General features: G+C 47.2%; 1 protein-coding gene across 3 annotated transcripts in view; it reads left to right on the forward strand.

Annotated features, from left to right (window-relative positions):
- stpg2 (sperm-tail PG-rich repeat containing 2) overlaps positions 1–20,483 on the forward strand; it is a 587,893-nt gene that overhangs the window by 96,595 nt on the left and 470,815 nt on the right. For all 3 annotated transcript variants that reach the window (XR_015080793.1, XM_086006436.1, XM_086006423.1), the window contains exon 7: positions 18,595–18,702. Coding sequence is in view for 2 of the 3 variants with exons in the window: in XM_086006436.1 (XP_085862562.1) it covers positions 18,595–18,702 (108 nt within the window). In the remaining variant the exon portion in view is untranslated. The remainder of the gene's footprint in view (positions 1–18,594; positions 18,703–20,483) is intronic.

The following is a 20,483-nucleotide window of genomic DNA, read 5'->3' on the forward strand; positions in this document are numbered from 1 at the left end:
ATTCTCTTGCATGTTTTCAAATCCCTCCATGGCCTCACCCCTTCTTATCTCTGTAACCCCCTCCAGCCCTTCAACCCCCTATGATCTCTGCGCTCCTCCAATTCTAGCCTCTTGCGCATCCCTGATTTTCATCACTCCACCATTGGCGGCCGTGCCTTCAGCTGCCGAGGCCCTAAGCTCTGGAATTCCCTCCCTAAACCTCTCCGCCTCTCTCTCCTCCTTTAAGCCGCTCCTTAAAACCTCCCTCTTTGACCAAGCTTTTGGTCACCTGTCCTAATATCTCCTTCTGTGGCTCGGTGTCAAATTTTGTTTGATAATCGCTATATAAATACAGGTTGTTGTTGTTGTTGTATAAAGCAGTGTAAAATCTTTTGGGGAAAAGAAATGGCAGGGAATTAATGAGCTGTGTCTGAGGAACGGAGGGTAGTTGTACTTAACATATGAACATAAGAAATAGGAGCAGGAGTCGGCCATTTGGCCCCTTGAGCCTGCTCCGCCATTCAATAAGATCATGGCCGATCTTCGACCTCAACTCCACTTTCCCGCCCGATCCCCAAATCCCTTGATTCCCTTAATATCAAAAAGTCTATCGATCTCTGTCTTGAATATTCTCAACGACTGAGCCTCCACAGCCCTCTGGGGTAGAGAATTCCAAAGATTCTGAGTATTTCTTCCTTTCTAAACAACATGGGTGAATTCCTTGAACACTCCTAGATTGATGATCGCTCCTGTGAAGTGCCTTGGGACGTTTTAGTATGTTAAAGGCGCGGCATAGATGCAAGTTGTTGTTCCGTTCAATTAATTATTTTAAAATTGCCTTCACTGCTGTTATGTGGGCATTAGGTACCCAGCATGCAAAGTCACTGCAAGCTGGCTGCATGTATGTTCTACCCAGCTCGAGCTGCTTGTGAACTCAATGGGCTGGATTTTCATTGAGGAGTCAGGTAGGAGGCGGGACTACAACTTTCGGGGTTGTAGTCCCGCCTCCATCGAGTTCTAGCCAACCCACGCGATTTTGACTTGATTGACCTTGTTGAGCCTGCCCAGCGGGCTCAGTAGGCCAATTAAGGGCCACCCGGCAACAGGTGACATCACAGATTGACATTTCATCTGTCAAGACCTTTTGACAGATGAAATATCAGCGTTTTACAGCTGTTTGAAGCTGTCAAACACTGACAATCTGTACTCTAAGTTAATTCCTTCCTCTCAGGCTGATTTAGAGATCTCCCCGGAACAGAAAGCTGAATGCTGCAATTTTTGACAGCTCGCAGCCATTCTGCTTTCTGTGCCGGTGAGATGAGGGACTCCCGAGACCTGAAGGAAGGAAGGCTGTAAAGGTAAGTAAAGGTTAGTAAAACTTCTTTAACCACTTTACACACACCAAACACACTTACCTTTGCACTCATGCACCCATCATTCACCAGAACACCGGACATCTCGACCCCTCCAAGCCTTTCATCCCGACGGTCCGCCTTCTCTAACTTGGCGTGGTTTGGAGCCGTCGGGAATCCCACACTTCAACATTAAAAATAGGGATTAGGCTAAAAACTGCCTGTTAACTACCTGTTAACAGGCAGTTAATTGGCACTAATCCCTTCCCGCCTCGGGGAGGCGGGTCCCAGTGAGGGGCGGGTACCCGCCTCCTTTGAAACTGGCATGGAGGCGGGTTGGGTGCGGGATGGGTTCGGGACACCCGATTTCGGGATTTTAACCCCTCACTCGCCTCCAATCCCGCCTCCACGGCCCAATGAAAATCCTGCCCATGATGTGCGTAGGATTCTACAGTGGTGCAGGCACCAGCTGTTGCACAGGAGCTGGCAAGTTGTCACTCCACTGACCAGGCTATCACGTTGGCTGGGTCTCAGTAGAGGTAGGTCGAGGCAGAGCATTGAGTGACTCAACTACTCTGCACTCTGACTTTCTCAGCACAATCATAGCGTCATAACAGCACAGAAGGAGGCCATTCGGCCCATCGAGTCCGTGCCGGCTCTCTGTAGAGCAATCCAGTCAGTCCCATTCCCCCGCTCTCTCCCCGTAGCCCTGCAAGTTTATTTCCCTCAAGTGCCTATCCAGTCTCCCCTTGAAAACATTGAGTGCCTCCGCTTCCACCACTTCCGTCGGCAGCGAGTTCCAGGTCCTCAACACTCGCTGCGTAAAAAGGTTTTTCCTCACATCCCCCCTGTATCTCTTGCCCAAAACCTTAAATCTGTGTCCCCTAGTCCTTGTACCATCAACTAGTGGGAACAGCCTTTCCGCATCTAGCCTATCCAAACCCGTCATAATCTTGTACACCTCTATCAAATCATCCCTCAACCTCCTTTGCTCTAATGAAAACAAATCCAGCTTCTCCAACCTGTCCTTGTAGCGAAGATCCCCCATCCCCGGAACCATTCTGGTAAATCTCCTCTGCACCCTCTCTAGGGCCTTCACATCCTTCCTAAAGTGTGGTGACCAGAACTGGACGCAATACTCCAGTTGTGGCCTAACCTGCGCTTTATAAAGGTTCAGCATAACTTCTCTACTTTTGTACTCAATACCTCTATTTATGAAGCCCAAGATCCCACATGCTTTCCTAATCACACTCTCAATATGTCCTGCCCCCTTCAGGGCCCTATGCACATTAACCCCAGGTCCCTCTGTCCCAATCATGTGCATATCATGCGCTGGCTGAAAGGGCGGCAGAAGCAGATTCAATAGCAACTTTCAAAAGGGAATTGGGCTTATACGTAAAGGGGGAAATAAATTGCAGAGCTGTGGGAAAAGAGGCTGGGGGGTGGGGGGGTGGGGGTGAGTGGGACTAATTGGATAGCTCTTGCAAAGAGCCGGCACAGGCACAGTGGGCTGAATGGCCTCCTTCAGTGCTGTATGATTCTATGATTTATGCTGCCAAGGAATAAATTCAGCCAGGTTTTGGCAGCATGAACAAGGACGTTAAATATATTTTGGTCATATAATGAATAGCTCTTGCTGCTATAACCTACCTTTCTCCTCGTCTTTTCCACTTGCTTAAGCCATCAGTATTGCTGAGGAATTAAATTTTAGCAGAGGTGCGGTTGCAAGCAGCCCGAGCAAGGTTATTGCAAATGACCGACGGGTAGAAAGTACACGTGGCATTTTTCAGAAATAGAAAAGGACAATGTGAAGGGTACAGTTGTTCCTCCGCCCCCCCCCCCGCCATGACTAATGACCGAATAATGTCCTGGGCATTGCCTTCAAGTTCACGCCGTGGTCATCAATCAGTCAAAAGTGTCAGGTAGTGACCATTAGATGGTTTCATTAGTACCCCTGCAGCCTGGCGGTCCAGGGTACTCCCCATCTGTCTTCATTAGAAATTGCGAGCTGCTAGCTGCTGGTTTAACAGATGGGTCATTATTGGCAGCACTGCCCTCTAGGTCTGGCTGGGAACCTGGCAACATTGTCCTACTTAGGGACACATAGCTAGCTATCTCACACAGAGCAAGCAAAAATGCTGAGAATGTGCCCTAGGCTAGCTGTCCCAGTGTCATTTCTACACGCCATGGAAAGGATTGCACATTTAATAGCTGCATTGGTTGAGCCCACCTGGTGCTTTGCTGGTAGTATTTCAGAAATGGCTTAAATCCCAATTGATTCTAACAGGCACATTACAAGTGAAAAACTACATTTGTTAAAAACATAGTGATTTTACTTCACAGAGTCCTGCTAACAGTGTAATTACGATGGTCATATTCCATTGGTCTAACTTTCCACAGACTAATCTTTCAAAATTAGCTGGTGCTTTTGAGGCTATTCTTTGATGCATTGCACAAGAATTTGTTTTCTCTCCTCCTTTAAGACCCTCCTTAAAACCTACGGGCTGGATTTTCCGGGGGCTCAGCAGGCGCGATTGGTGGCGGGTGGGGTGGGAAAGTGTCTTTATTTCCCCCCAGTGGGTCGGGACCCCGCTGTGAACCGGCTGCCACGTGCCTTTCCCTGATGCCGGGTCTGTCAGCGCTCAGCAGACCCGACACGCAGCGGTGGGTTCACAGCGGGGGACCCAATTCAGGTAATTAGTGGCTTGTTTAGAGCCACTTAAGAATGAATTTCAGCTCACCTTCTGCATTTGACAGCTTGTGCACGGGGTCCACGCTGGTCGTGGACCACGTCTGTTAAGCTGAGGCGGGAGTTCAGTGGCCATTGAATCAGCTGTTGAGTTCACAGCTTCAAATGTGCAGTAAAAACTGCCACCTTACAGAGATATCTTCCCTCAGCCACAAGCTATTCCTCACTGCATTTCCACAACAGATTCACCATGCTGCAAGTCTTTACACAAGTCTCCATCCAGTCTGACCTCATAAGCATATGGAGGGAGTGATGGGAGAGCCTGGGTGCAGCCCTGTGCCTTTGTGCAGTGCTTGTCAGTGTTTGCAGCACCTCAGTGCTGTGGAACACTGACAGCACAAATATCAAAATAGAGTTGGCCATGGTCCCTTGAAGGAAAGCGGAAAAAAAAATATTCCACTGAGGAAAAAAGGGTGTAAAAGAAAAGATAGCCATCTGTGGCTAAGTAAAGTAATTAAGGATAGTATCTGACTAAAAACAAGGGCATATAAGGTAGCCAAATCTAGTGGGAGGATGGAAGATTGGGAAGTCTTTAAAAGACAGCAAAAAATAACTAAAAGATTGATTAAGAAAGGGAAGATAGATTATGAAAGTAAATTAGCAAAAAATATAAAAACAGACAGCAAAAGTTTCTATAGTTATATAAAAAGAAAAAGGGTGGCTAAAGTAAATGTTGGTCCCTTAGAGGATGAGACCGGGAAATTAATGTTGGGAAACATGGAGATGGCAAAAACACTGAACAATTATTTTGTATCAGTCTTTACAGTAGAGGACACTAAGAATATCCCAACACTGGACAAACAGGGGGCTCTAGGGGGGGAGGAACTAAATACGATTAAAATCACTAAGGAAGTGGTACTTGGTAAAATAATGGGACTTAAGGCGGATAAATCCCCATGACCTGATGGCTTGCATCCTAGGGTCTTGAGGGAAGTGGCAGTAGGGATTGTGGATGCATTGGTAATAATTTTCCAAAACTCCCTGGACTCAGCAAAGGTCCCGGCAGATTGGAAAACTGCTAATGTAACACCCTTATTTTAAAAGGGCAGTTGGCAGAAGGCTGGAAACTATAGACCTGTTAGCCTAACATCTGTGGTTGGTAAAATGTTAGAGTCCATTATTAAGGAGACAGTAACGGGACATTTGGATAAACATAATTTAATAGGACAAACTCAGCATGGTTTCATGAAGGGCAAGTCATGTTTGACAAATTTGCTTGAGTTTTTTGAGGAAGTAACATACAGGGTGGATAAAGGGGAACCAGTGGACGTAGTGTATTTAGACTTCCAAAAGGCATTTGACAAGGTGCCACACAAAAGATTATTGCTCAAGATAAAAAATCACAGGATTGGGGGTAATATTCTGGCATGGGTGGAGGATTGGCTCTCTAACAGAAAGCAGAGCGTTGGGATAAATGGTTCGTTCTCAGATTGGCAATCAGTAACTAGTGGTGTTCCGCAGGGGTCAGTGCTGGGTCCCCAACTCTTTACAATCTATATTAACGATTTGGAGGAGGGGACCGAGTGTAACATATCAAAGTTTGCAGATGATACATAGATGGGACGGAAAGTAGTGAGTGAGGAGGACATAAAAAACCTGCAAAGGGACATAGACAGGCTAAGTAAGTGGGCAGAGATTTGGCAGATGGAATACAATACTGGAAAGTGTGAGGTTATGCACTTTGACAGGAAAAATCATAGAGCAAGTTATTATCTTAATGGCAAGAAACTGGAAAGTACTGAAGTACAAAGGGATCTGGGGGTCCTGGTGCACAAAACTCAAAAAGTTAGTATGCAGGTGCAGCAAGTGATTAAGAAGGCCAATGGAATGTTGGCTTTTATTGCTAGGGGGATGGAATATAAAAACAGGGAGATATTGCTGCAGTTGTACAAGGTATTGGTGAGACCGCACCTGGAATACTGCATACAGTTTTGGTGTCCATACTTAAGAAAAGACATACTTGCTCTCGAGTCAGTACAAAGAAGGTTCACTCGGTTAATCCCGGGGATGAGGGGGTGGTCATATGAGGAGAGGTTGAGTAGATTGGGACTCTACTCATTGGAGTTCAGAAGAATGAGAGGCGATCTTATTGAAACATATAAGATTGTGAAGGGGCTTGATCGGGTGGATGCGGTGAGGATGTTCCCAATGATGGGTGAAACTAGAACTAGGGGGCATAATCTTAAAATAAGGGGCTGCTCTTTCAAAACTGAGATGAGGAGAAACTTCTTCACTCAGAGGGTGGTAGGTTTGTGGAATTTGCTGCCCCAGAAAGCTGTGGAAGCTACATCATTAAATAAATTTAAAACAGAAATAGATAGTTTCCTAGAAGTAAAGGGAATTAAGGGTTACGGGGAGCGGGCAGGAAATTGGACATGAGTCTAGGTTTGGAATGGTCATGGCCCTGTGGGTAGTGGAGTGGGCCCAGGGGCCGTGTAGCCTGGTTCTGCTCCTACTGTGTTCTAATTCTGTGTTAGATTTCAGGAGATGGTTTTATTCCTGTTCCTGGCTGGGGTGGAGATCGCCTTTACAGAAGGTAAGTACTGTAGAAAATATAGGGACAGAGTGATCTCCTGGAAGAATTTCGATCGCCTAGATGGGTCGGAGAGGAATTTCCCAGATTTTTTTCTCCCAAATTGGCCATTTGGTCTTTTATCTGGTTTTTCGCCTCTCCCGGGAGATCACATGGGTTCGGGTGGATGGAGAGTGATAGAAGATTTGAGGTTAGGATCAGATCAGCCATGATCTTATTGAATGGTGGAGCAGGCTCGAGGGGCCGATTGGCCTACTCCTGCTCCTATTTCTTATGTTCTTATGTTCCTCTAATTGGCCGGGAAACGTGCTGGGCGGAGCTTAATAAGCCCAATCAGGAGAAAGTCAGGGGACCCGCCACTGATGTCGCTCGCTGAATCAGCAAAATCGCGGCCTACCTCTTTGTCCAAGTTTTTGCTCACCTTTCCTAATATCTTCTTACATTGCCCGGTGTCAAATTTTGTCTGATAACACTCCTGTGAAGCGCCTTGGGATGTTTTACTACACTAAAGGCGCTATGTACCATCTACAAGACGCACTGCAGCAACCCACCAAGGCTTCTTCGGCAGCACCTCCTAAACCCACGACCTCTACCACCTAGAAGGACAAGGGCAGCAGGTGCATGGGAACACCACCACCTCCAAGTTCCCCTCCAAGTCACACACCATCTGGACTTGGAAATATATCGGCCGTTCCTCCATCGTCGTTGGGTCAAAATCCTGGAACTCCCTCCCTACCAGCACTGTGGGAGCACCTTCACCACACGGACTGCAGCGGTTCAAGAAGGCGGCTCACCACCACCTTCTCAAGGGCAATTAGGGATGGGTAATAAATGCTGGCCTTGCCAGCGACACCCACATCCCAGGAACGAATTTAAAAAAAAGTAACTGCAAGTTGTTGTTGTTGTTGAACATTTACGAGCTACTTATGACCTCAGTAAACTGTTGTTTTAGAATGGAGAGAATACATTTACGCTCGCTGTACGAACGTGTATTGGATGGTTTCTTATGCCATGAATGTTAGTGGTTAGTGCTGCTGCTAACCTCCTGCTGAATTTCGCGGGAGGCGTTAGCGGCACTGCGCCCAGGCGCTAGTTGATTTGCGCCCCGTTAGCGCCCTAAATCAACCGAATTTAGCCCCCTGAGTGTCTCCGCTTCCACCACTTCCGTCGGCAGCGAGTTCCAGGTCCTCACCACTCACTGCGTAAAAAAGTTTTTCCTCACGTCCCCGCTGTATCTCTTGCCCAAAACCTTAAATCTTGTCTCCACCAAAGTCTTTTTTATACGAATTAAGTTTTAATGTAGATACAGCAGAATAGTAACTGCTGGATTCATGTATAAGTTGCAAACAGCGTTTGTGCTGCTTCTTGCTGGGCTGGGAATTACTGCAATACAGAAGTACAGTTACGGTTTATTATTGGATAGAATTACATAGAATGCACAGCACAGAAACAGGCCATTCGGCCCAACTGGTCCGTGCCGGTGTTTATGCTCCGCTCGAGCCTCCTACCACCTCTCTTCATCTCCCCCTATCAGCATATCCTGCTATTGTATCTATTGTAGATGCAAGCTGGATTCAGTTACAGCTGCAATTGTGCCCAGTGTTAACACCAGTGAAATCACATTTTTTTGATGATTTTGAATCAAAGTATCGTTTGCATGTAGTTCCGTAAGCTGTAGCTTTATTACATAGCACTCTCGTCTGAGTCAGAAGGTTGTGGGTTCACAGTCCCACTCCAGAGACTTGAGCACAAAAATCCAGGCTGACACTCCTAGTGCCAGTGCTGAGGGAACGCTGCACTGTCGGAGGTGCCATCTTTCGGGTGAGACGTTAAACCGAGGCCCCGTCTGCTCTCTCAGGTGGATATAAAAGGTCCCGTGGCACTATTTCGAAGAAGAGCAGGGGAGCTCTCCCCGGTGTCCTGGGGCCAATATTTATCACTCAATCAACATCACTAAACAGATTTTCTGGTCATTATTGTAAAGTCCGCACCTCAATAATACACGGACTTCGGGAGAACAGTTTAACAGGTACTTTACTGAACAGGAGGCAGTGTCAAACTGAAACTACAGAAGCCTGCTAGGGCCTTTTATACAGGGGTGGTCACTGCCGGTACTGCAGTCTAAGGCTAGTTATTCCCTTAAAGGTACATACACAACAATTCCTCCCCTTTTAGATAAACAGTACATAACATTCATTTAACAACTAAATAATAACTAATTACAATTACAATTTTCTCAGTAATATATACATCAACTGAAATAGTCATTTATAAGTTCAGTCTTTGAGGAGGCTTCCTGATCCGGACTGGATAGCGCCTTTCTCGAGTATCCTGTTCTGGCGGTGGAGTCAATTCTGGCTCATTGTCATTGGTTGGTTCATCAGCTTCCAATACCCCTGCTTCTGAGGTAGATGCAATCTGTGCTTCGGGCTCATTACCAGGTGCACATGCTTGTGGTACAGGTTTGGCTTGTTCCTGTGACGCTAGAATCTGGTCAGCATGGCGTCTCACGATGCTCTCTCCAACGTCCACTGTGTACACTAGTGGTCCCTGCTGTGTGCATATCGTGCCTGGCTGCCATTTTTCTGTTCAGTAGTCGCGGGTCAAGACTGGTTGCCCTATCTTGAAGCTCCTGGTTGGCTTCTCATTTATGTGCTGGAACTGCTTATCCTCAACATCTCGTCTTATGTTTGGTTTGAGCAAATCCAAGCGACATCTTAGTCTCCGGTTGAAAAACAGTACGGCTGGAGTTTGGTTGGTTACTGCATGTGTCGCATTCCGGTAAGCAAACAGGAAGTTATCCACCTTGTGTTGCAGTGGTATGTCGTCATTATACATTGCCTTTATGGCCTTTTTAAAGGTCTGAACAAACCTCTCAGCCAATCCATTTGTGGCTGGATGATATGGGGCAGATGTGTAATGTTTCACCCCATTATTCTTCAGGAACCTCCGGAAATCCTCAGACACAAACTGTGGGCCATTGTCGGAACAGATCTGTTCTGGCAACCCATTCCTGGCGAAGATGGTCCTTAGGACTGCAATAGTTTTCTCTGTGGTGGTGGAGGACATTTTAATGACCTCTGGCCATTTCGAATGGGCGTCCACAGCGATTAGAAACATTGAGCCCATGAATGGACCAGCGAAATCAATGTGTACCCGTTGCCATGGAGATGAGGGCCACTCCCATGGATGTAGCGGGGCCTGTGGTGGAGCGTTTAGGACCTTCTGGTATCCTGTGCATCTCTTGGTCATATCCTCGATTTCTTTATCGATTCCCGGCCACCACACAAACGCCCTGGCTAGGCTCTTCATTTTTACCCCTCCCAGATGACCCTCGTGAAGCTCATTGAGTACTCTATCTCTCAACTTGGGTGGAATTACCACTCGGGATCCACACATCAAGGTTCCCCGGCACACTGACAGCTGTTCCCTCCTTGGCGAGAATGCTGGCAACAGTGAGTCGCCATATGCTGGCCATCCCTTCACCGTCAAATCATAGACCCGAGAGAGTGTCGGGTCATTTCGGGTTTCCTTCTCAATACTTGCGTTTGTAACAGGCAAACATTCGACTATGGTCGCATGGAATATCTCCACAGGGTCCACTGCAGGTGCTTCTTCCGCCGTAGGCAACAGTAGGCGTGACAGCCCATCAGCGTTTCCATGTTGTTTCGTACCTTTGTACTCTATGTCATACTGATGTGCCCCTAGAAAAAGTGACCATCTTTGCAGCCGTTGCGCCGTCATCACCGGAACGCCCTTCTTTGGGTTAAAAATTGAGACCAGGGGTTGATGATCAGTCAGTAGGGTGAATTTCTGCCCGTGCAGATAGTGATTGAACTTCTTCACCCCCCACACCAGGCTGAGGGCCTCCCTGTCAATCTGGGCGTAGTTACGCTCGGCTGAGGTTAGCGAGCGCGATGCAAAGGCTATTGGCCTCTCTGAACCGTCACGGAATTTGTGTGACAGCACCGCTCCAATGCCGTAAGGTGACGCATCACATGCCAACCGAATCGGTAGTGTTGGGTTGTAGTGGGCCAATACTTCTTTTGAAGTGATTTGGCATTTACATTCCTGAAAGGCACGCTTACACTCATCACTCCATTTCCATGTTACACCAGTTTGAAGGAGGGCGTTCAGTGGGTGCAGAATTGTAGATAAATTCGGCAAGAACTTATGGTAGTAGTTCACCAACCCGAGGAACGGCCTCAGTTGCGACACATTTTCTGGTGCTGGAGCCTTGACTACAGCCTCAATCTTGTCCGGCGACTTATGCAACCCTTCCTCATCAATCATGTGGCCACAATACGAGATTTGTATCCTGAAGAACTCGCATTTGGGACGGTTGGCTTGTAACCCATATTCCTGCAATCTCATGAGCACCTGTTCCAGGTTGGCAAGGTGTTCATTGTCATTTTCGCCCGTAACCAGGATGTCGTCCAAATAACACTGGGTCCCCGGGATCCCTTGCAGGACTTGTTCCATTGCCCTCTGCCACATAGCCGGGGCCGATGCTACCCCAAATACCAGTCGATTGTACTGGTAAAGGCCTTTGTGAGTGTTTATCGTGAGGTATTTCCTAGATGCTTCTTCCACCTCCATTTGTAGATACGCTTGAGCCAGGTCAATCTTTGTAAAACATTTCCCTCCAGATAGTGAGGCGAAAATATCTTCTATCCGCGGAAGCGGATACTGTACTGTGTGCAGGACTGGGTTCACAGTCACTTTGAAGTCCCCGCAGATACGAACCTTCCTTGGCTCCCCAGGCGTGCTGCTCAATGCTTTCTTCAGTACAGGAATGATGGGTGTGGCCCACTCGTTCCAGTCCACCTTAGACAGCACCCCTGAACGCTCCAGACTCTCCAGTTCAGCTTCCACAGCTGGGCGTATCGCGTATGGCACCGGTCTGGCCGTGAAAAATTTTGGGGTTGCGTTGTCCTCAATCTTTATGGTTACCTTTACTCCTTTTAGAGTCCCAAGTCCTTGTTGGAACACCTCTTCCGCGTCAGATAGAATTTGTGACAGACGTCCAGGTGCGACGTCATCATCTTTTTTGTCAGTCACAGTTAGTGCCAGAATGGAATGCCAACCCAATTGTAGTTTTCGGATCCATTCACGTCCCAATAATGGTGGTCCTCCATCTCGTAGTATATACATGTATAGTTTCTGTGTTTCCTTTCCGTTATATTCAACTGGCACCCTTATTTTTCCTCTGGGGTAGACCTTTTGCCCCGTGTATGTCTTCAATACAATGGACGTGTCCTTTAAGGGTATGTGTGAGAATAGCCGCTCATCGTCTCGTCGATTCATGACAGTTAGGGCTGATCCTGTGTCCAATTCCATCTTTACTGGGGACCCTGCTATCATGAGGGTGACCCAAATGGTTCGGTGATCTTCTTTTGCGATCACGTTGTGTAACTTTAAACAACTTAGTCGCAGGCACCCGGAGTCCTTATCACTCTCCTGATCTTCTGAACTACTATCTGTCAGTTTCTTTACTTTCCTGTACTGTTCCTTAGTAGTTCTTGTCGTGTTGGTCTTCTTTCCCGACCTGCAGACTCTTGCTATATATCCCATTTTCCCGCATTGCCTGCATATTTTGTCTTTAAACCAGCAGTCCTTCTGCTCATGGGTTGTTCTGCCGCAGCGATAGCAGTTTTCGGCTCCATACGCCATTTCGTTAGCGCTGTATTCTTGTGGTTTCTGTTGTATTTCCACAGCTCCCCATGCTGCTGCTTCATAGGATACTGCCACGCTGAAAGCCTGTTCTAGCGTCAGGTCCTTTTTTGAAAGTAGTCGTTTCTGGGTTCCTTCACTCTGGAGCCCGCAGACAAACTTATCCTGTAAGGTGTCTGCCAGTCCTGCTCCGAACTGGCAGTGCTTCGATAACTTGCGTAGTTCCGTAAGATAGTCAGCATTGCTCTCATCTTTGTGCTGGTTTCTTTTATGGAACTTGAATCTTTCTGCTATCAGCAGTGGTGTAGGGCTTAGGTGTTCCTGTAAGATATGAACAATCTCCTCAAAACTTTTCTCCGTTGGTTTAGCTGGGGTAATTAAATTCCGCAATAGGCCGTACGTACTCACACCCATCAGATTTAATAATACCGACGCCCTCTTTCCATCAGCCACCTCATTTGCCTTGCAGTACACTTCAATTCTTTCCACATACGTGGTCCAGTCTTCTACCTCGTTGTCGAAAGCAGTGATACTGCCACTTTTCGGCATCTTGGGCGATTTAAAATGGCGCCTCCCGCGCTTTTGCTTCTTCCCCAATGGAATAAAATGGCGCCTCCCGCGCTTTTGCTTCTTCCCCAACGGGATAAAATGGCGCCTCCCGCGCTTTTGCTTCTTCCCCTTACTGCCACGCTGCTCCTAGCGTTCTACGGGGTAATGGCGGCGACCCGCAGCTTCGGCGCATCTCGCTTTCCGTTCCCCCCCGTTTGGTTTCTCTCCGCTGTCCTGTTCTCGAGCACCGACCGCGCCCTGTGCGCTCCACCCTCTTTCTCTTGTTTTCTTTTCCCGGCGACGCTGCGCGGCCCGATTTGTAGAGCCGCTTGATCGAGCTTGAGCCCGCCGCAGTCCGGAAGGGTCAGCGCGCTACCTGCTACCAGCACGATTTGCTGGAACCACAGTCTCTCCCGCAATTCTCCGAACACCGATGGATTCTTTGGGCGGTTGCCCTCGGTCGATGCCTGTTGCTCAGACTACGACCTTCCAGGACCTTCCTTTCAGGCGAGATCCCCGTGAGATGATGCCACGCTGCAGGTGAGTTCGAACTTACTCGTCGCCACTGTAAAGTCCGCGCCTCAATAATACACGGACTTCGGGAGAACAGTTTAACAGGTACTTTACTGAACAGGAGGCAGCGTCAAACTGAAACTACAGAAGCCTGCTAGGGCCTTTTATACAGGGGTGGTCACTGCCGGTACTGCAGTCTAAGACCAGTTATTCCCTTAAAGGTACATACACAACAATTATCACATTGCTGTTTGTGGGAGCTTGCTGTGTGCAAATTGGCTGCTGCGTTTCCCGCATTACAACAGTGACTACACATCAGAAGTACTTAATTGGCTGTAAAGCGCTTTGGGATGTCCTGCGGTTGTGAAAGGCGCTATAGAAATGCAAGACATTTTTTTACTTTATACCAGAAAGTGTAAATATCCAGTAATTTGCAGTCTTCTACAAAAAAACCCATTGTTTTCCCTTTTTTTTAACTGCCATCTTTCCGGGAGCTGTGATTTCTCTCTGCTGTATGTCATTAGCTATTACAGGGATTTATGGCTGAAGCTAAATTACATAGGAGGGCTTCAAGAAAATGAGGCGTCTGACAGTGTGTCAGAGGTCAGGTATTTTCAAGAGGCCAACAATGTGTTTGCAACACTCTATAAGTAGCACGTGACATGAATCTTTTCATTCATGTGGAAGTAACTTATGAAATGATACTGGGCGGCCTGCTGGTGGCGCTGTCCAGGGAGAGTATAAATACTCGGGCATGGGCCCAGCTTGCTAAGGACATTCTTTAACAGGAACTAGTGAAGGACACAACTAGATCTCCATGTTGAAAAACAGTTGATTAAAGCCTTGTTTAATACTCAGACCAAGTGCCTAGTAGTTTTCTTATGTCAGCACGTTTATATATTATATATATCTAGCTTTGGATTTAAAAGAAAAAAATCCGTTTTGTAACTTCCCCTACTCTGCATTGCAAACTCAATTCCATCCTATTCATATCCTTAAAATGATCAAAAGGAGGTACAAACCCATCGAACAAGTGGAATGCTTTGCTTTACAAAGTGTTTTGAGAATTTACGAACCTCATCCTTTTCTCCTGGTAAAGGACTGGTAAAGGTAAAGGTATTGAGTACAAAAAGTATTGAGTGCAAAAGTAGAGAAGTTATGCTGAACCTTTATAAAGCGCTGGTTAGGCCACAACTGGAGTATTGCGTCCAGTTCTGGTCACCACACTTTAGGAAGGATGTGAAGGCCCTTGAGAGGGTGCAAAGGAGGTTGAGGGGTGATTTGATAGAGGTGTACAAGATTATGACGGGTTTGGATAGGCTAGACGGGGAAAGGCTGTTCCCACTAGTTGATGGTACAAGGACTAGGGGACACAGGTTTAAGGTTTTGGGCAAGAGATACAGGGGGGATGTGAGGAAAAACTTTTTTACGCAGCGAGTGGTGAAGACCTGCCGACGGAAGTGGTGGAAGCGGAGCCACTCAATGTTTTCAAGGGGAGACTGGATAGGCACTTGAGGGAAATAAACTTGCAGGGCTACGGGGATAGAGCGGGGGAATGGGACTGACTGGATTGCTCTACAGAGAGCCGGCACGGACTCGATGGGCCAAATGGCCTCCTTCTGTGCCGTTATGACTGTATAGGCTGAATTTTCATTGAGGAGGTGGGTAGGAGGCGGGACTACAACTTTCGGGGCTGTAGTCCCGCCTCCATTGAGTTCTAGCCAACCCACACGATTTTGACTTGATTGACCTTGTTGAGCCTGCCCAACGGGCTCAGCAGGCCAATTAAGGGCCACCTGGCAACAGGTGATGTCACAGATTGATATTTCATCTGTCAAGACCCTTTGACAGATGAAATATCAGCGTTTCACAGCTGTTTGAAGCTGTCAAACACTGACAATCTGTACTCCAGGTTAATTCCTTCCTCTCAGGATGATTTAGAGATCTCTCCGGAACAGAAAGCTGAATGCTGGAACTTTTGACAGATCGCGGCCATTCTGCTTTCTGTGCTGGTGAGATGAGGGACTCCCGAGACCTGAAGGAAGGCTGTAAAGGTAAGTAAAACTTCTTTAAACACTTTACACACACCAAACACACTTACCTCTGCACTCATGCACCCATCACTCACCTGAACACTGGACATCTCGACCCCTCCAAGCCCTTCATCCCGACGGCCCGCCTCGCTAACTTGCCGTGGTTTGGAGCCGTCGGGAATCCCACATTTCACCAATGAAAATAGGGATTAGGCTAAAAACTGCCTGTTAACTACCTGTTAACAGACAGTTAATTGGCACTAATCCCCTTCCCGCCTCGGGGAGGTGGGTCCCAGTGCGGGTCGGGTACCCGCCTCCTTTGAAACTGGCATGGAGGTGAGTTGGGGGTGGGATGGGTTCGTGCCCCCCGATTTCGAGATTTTAACCCCCCACACGCCTCCAATCCCGCCTCCACGGTCTAATGAAAATCCTGCCCTATGACTCTATGACTGGACCCGTGGCAATGTTCCCTGTCTTTTTTTTAAGGTGCACGGGCCCTTTAATTGGCTGCGCGGCCCGTTCAAATTTTATCGCGCTTGCGCGGTTATTCTGATTGCAAAGCCGGTGAGCGGCCTGTGCGCGGGATCTCTTAGCGGGAACGTTGGTCCATTGGGGGTTGAAGCGAGGAGGCGTGCTCTCCACGTTCATGCTGGCTCCGATCATTTCTTTTGTTGTTGCTGGTTCCGCTTTAAAGGCGCTGGTGTTTGTGCAGTTAGTTGTGTGACTTTTCATGAGCTGTAATGACATGTCCTTCTGAATTGGGCTGTCGGCCGATTTATTACCATCTCCCACACCTCATTGTTTTCAGTAAGATATACGCTGGGGTGTCAGTGAACAATGACCAGTGGCACTAAATAGACACACACACACGCACACACACACACACACACAAAGCCACAGTCCGTCTCTTCTTCTTTCTCACTCCGTGTATGTGTTCAGTGTGTCGAAAAACGACGCTCTGTTAACCCCGTCAGGTCAATTGCTGACTGGTGAATGTTACCCCATGGAGCGCGCTGCCTCGCTCGTCATCATTGATTGTACTTCGAATGACCTGAGTAAGGTGATGCCACATGGAGCCTAATGGCACCTGTCATGACTCCAGCGACATGCACTATGTCACACCAAGGGGCCTGCCGCTCAGCTGCACATCATCACCCAAGCGATGTCAGTCCAAATTACAACTCTCCTCACCTTCAGTGCTCATCGCAACACGTCTTCTGTCAGCTTTTGTAACCTTGCTGACATTACCTTTATCACTGTTGATGATTACCTTCTTTTCCACGGACATCAACTATCGGGTTTTCCTGTGTCATTTGTTTTAATATAGATTTTTTTTTTTTTTTAACGTAGTGTTTTATAAGACAGAAACAGGCCATTCGGCCCAACGCCAGTTTCTGCTCCACGCCAGCCTCCTTCATTTGTATCAGCATCACATAGTTAAGTAGTTACATCGAGTCTACAGCACAGAAACAGGCCATTCAGCCCATGCCGGTGTTTATGCTCCACACCAGCCTCCTCCCACCCCCCTCTGCATCTCACCCCATCAGAGGCGGAAAATCCTGAATTATGAAGTGCCTCGCTGTTTTCTCTGACATTCCCGTAAATTGCCTGAATGAAAAGTGCTAATCATTGGCCCGTATTTTCCGATCCCCACGGGTGTGTACGCACTGTGTACCCACCCGTAGGGGCCTCGCAAGGGCCGGTTTCAGGCGCGCGAAGCGCATGCACTGAAAACCGGTATTTCCGATCTGTAAAGAATGCTCTTGACAGATCCTCCGCCTGCCCTGGAGAAGGGTCTCCGCGGGGGGAAAGTTCCGCTTCCTGCACAACCTCCGCCCGCCGAAAACCCTCAGAAATATTACGCCTGGTAAAAGCAGGCGTAAGGCCTGCTTTTACCAGCATTAGAGTTTAAAAAAGTAAAAAAATAATTTATTTTTCACTCATTTATAATTTTAAAATACTTTTAAAAAAGGTAAGTTTAATTTTAGCCCTGTAAAAAACTTTAAAAAATTTTTTCAAAAAATAAATTTTTGTTTAAAATATTTAATTTAATGTAATTTTAACTCATTTTAAAAACATGATGTTTAAAAAAAATTGTATTTAATGTTTTTAAGTGTTTTTTACTGAGATGAGGAGGAATTTCTTCACCCAGAGAGTGGTGAACCTGTGGAATTCTCTACCACACAAGGCAGTTGAGGCCAACTTATTAAATATATTCAAGAAGGAGTTAGATATATTTCTTAAGGCTAAAGGGATCAAGGGATATGGGGAGAAAGCAGGGACAGAGTACTGAGTTTGGATGATCAGCCATGATCGCATCGAATGGCGGAGCAGGTGCGAGGGACCGAATGGCCTACTCCTGCTCCTATCTTCTATGTTTCTATGTTTTCAGTGATCCCCATTCATACTTTTGACAGGTCTAAGCTGTCAAAAATATGAAGGGGGATTCCCTTCTCCCATTGGTTCCCCATGGCCCATGTGATCCCAGGGACGTTTGCGAACCGCCTGCACCCCCAGGATACCTGGGCCCTGTGCATTTCGTCGTGGAGAGGCCCAGGAGCAGAAATGGCCGGACCTCTGGAGCCCTCGGGTAAGGGCGTAGATTTTTTCCAGATCGGGGGCCTTCGCACGCAGGAAGCCTCCGATCGGAAAATACGGGTCATTGTTTCCGCCTTCGATGAAGAACATCGACAAGGTGATTTCCTAACCTGCACCAAGTCCCGTTCACCCATCACCCCCTATGCTCGCTGACCCCCAGTGACTCCAAGTCCGGCGATGCCTTGATTTAAGAATTCTCATTCTCGTTTTCAAATCACTACATTGGCCTCACCCCTCTCTGTCTCTGTAACCTCCTCCAGCTCGACAAACCCCCCGAGATCTCTGCGCTCCTCCAATTTTGGCCTTGCGCATCATCGATTTTAATCGTGCCGCCATTGGGGGCCGTGCCTTCAGCTGCCTGGGCCCTAAGCTCTGGAATTCCCTCCCTAAACCTCTCCTCCTCCCCTCCTGTAAGACGCTCCTTAAAACCTACCTCTTTGACCAAGCTTTTGGTCATCTGTCCTAAAATCTCCTTATGTGGCTCGGTGTCAAATTTTGTCTGATAATTGCTCCTGTGAAGCGCCTTGGGATGGTTTTACTATGTTCAAGGTGTGGTATAAATACAAGTTGTTGTTGTGATTGAGAATTAATTAACATCTCGTTTTATCTTTTAAGGGCTTCCCTGGACCTGCAAAATATGAAATAAGAGGCCAGTTCAACGAGAAGACAAGCCTGCCTGAGAAATGTGTTACTCCACATCCACCGTTTATGTCTCAAACCAAGGTAACTCACTTTCCCCATTCCCTCCATTAATTCCTTTTGCGCGAGCATAGATTGTTATTAACCTATTTAATTGCTTTGTATGAACTGCTTAGACTGGATTGCTACTTATCCTTGTTTATATAGGTAGTTTATATCAATTAAGAGGGTGCTAATAAGTTTTTTTTAGCGATGTAAGCAGAAAATGTTCTTTGAAGAAGTTCACACGATGCTAATTACTGTTTCCCCTCACGTAACCTCGGTGTGATGGCGCTGTCAAAGATGCCTTTCTTCGCTTTTTTGTGCAGGGCGACTTCGTACTTTGCCTATATATCAACAGCGAAGACACTTCAAAAGTAATTTGTTGGTTGAGAAGTGCTTTACGCTGCCCTCGGGATGTGAAAGGCGCTATATAAATCCCTTGAGTATAGAAGATGAAGGGGTGATCTAATTGAGGTGTTTAAGATGATTAAAGGAGTTGATGCGGTAGATCGAGAGAAACTATTTCCTCTGGTGGGGAGGAGTCGAGAACAAGGGGGACATAACCTCAAAATTAGAGCCAGGCCATTCAGGGGTGATGTCAGGAAGCACTTCTTCACACAAAGGGCAGTGGAAATCTGGAACTCTCGCCCCCCAAAACCTGTTGAGGCTGGGTGGTCAATTGATAATGTCAAAACTGAGATTGATAGGCTTTTGTTAGGCAAGGGTATTAAGGGTTACAGAACCAAGGCGGGTGGATGGAGTTAAGATACAGATCAGCCGTGATCTCATTGAATGGCAGAGCAGGGTTCGAGGGGCTGAATGGCCTCCTTCTGTTCCTAAGCTCTTTTTGTTCTAAATTGATATAAAGGAAAGGTGCTGGAAGTCGGCAGCAAGCCGCTCAACAACTAAAAAGAAAAAAATGTAGGTTACTGTTTCGGGAGTTCCTTTACAGGAGGGCGGGGCGGAGGGAGGGGGGGCTGCGGAGGTGGGGCAGAGAGGAGGCCAACAGGTAAAAGTAATGGCAGGAGTGATGTCAATGCCCAAAATATCTCTTTTTTTAGCTGGAGCTTCTGTGCACGTCCTGCATTTTTTATTTCAGCATTTTCTTCGCGCTTATATTTGCTATTTGCACTACACTGCATTCATTTGGGAGTGCTTATAATGGAGCTAGTGCAATACATCTTGCTGGGCAAGGTGATCCTTAGCAACAATACAGTGGGACCTGCATTGCTGGACTCTGGGATACCATTTAACCTTTATGCATCTTGAGCATCCCCCGATTTCCTTCGCTCCACCATTAGCGGCCGTGCCTTCTGCTGCCGAGGCCCTAATCTCTGAAATTCCCTCCCTAAACCTCTCCGCCTCTCCACCTCACTCTCTCCTATTTAAGACGCTCCTTAAAACCTACCTCTTTGACCAAGCTTTTGGTCCCCTGTCCCTAATATCTTCTTATGTGGTGCGGTGTCAAATTTTGTTTGATAATCGCTCCTGTGAGGTGCCTCGGGACGTTTTACTACATTGAAGGCGCTATATGAATGCAAGTTATTGTTGTAGTTGAGTATTGCGCATAGCTAGAGTTACAACAACAACTTGCATTTATACGGCGGCTTTAATGTAGTAAAATGTCCCAAGGCGCCTCACAGGAGCGATTATCAAACAAAATTTGACACCGAGCCACATAAGGAGATATTAGGACACGTGACCAAAAGCTTGGTCAAAGAGGTGGGTTTTAATGAGCGACTTAAAGGAGGAGAGAGAGGCGGCGAGGTTTAGGGAGGGAATTACAGAGCTTGGGGCCCAGGCAGCTGAAGGCACGGCCGCCA

The sequence above is a fragment of the Somniosus microcephalus genome, chromosome 2 (assembly GCF_052327205.1).
Source record: "Somniosus microcephalus isolate GS21.2 chromosome 2, FLI_Smic_1.0, whole genome shotgun sequence".
Classification (NCBI taxonomy): Eukaryota; Metazoa; Chordata; class Chondrichthyes; order Squaliformes; family Somniosidae; genus Somniosus; species Somniosus microcephalus.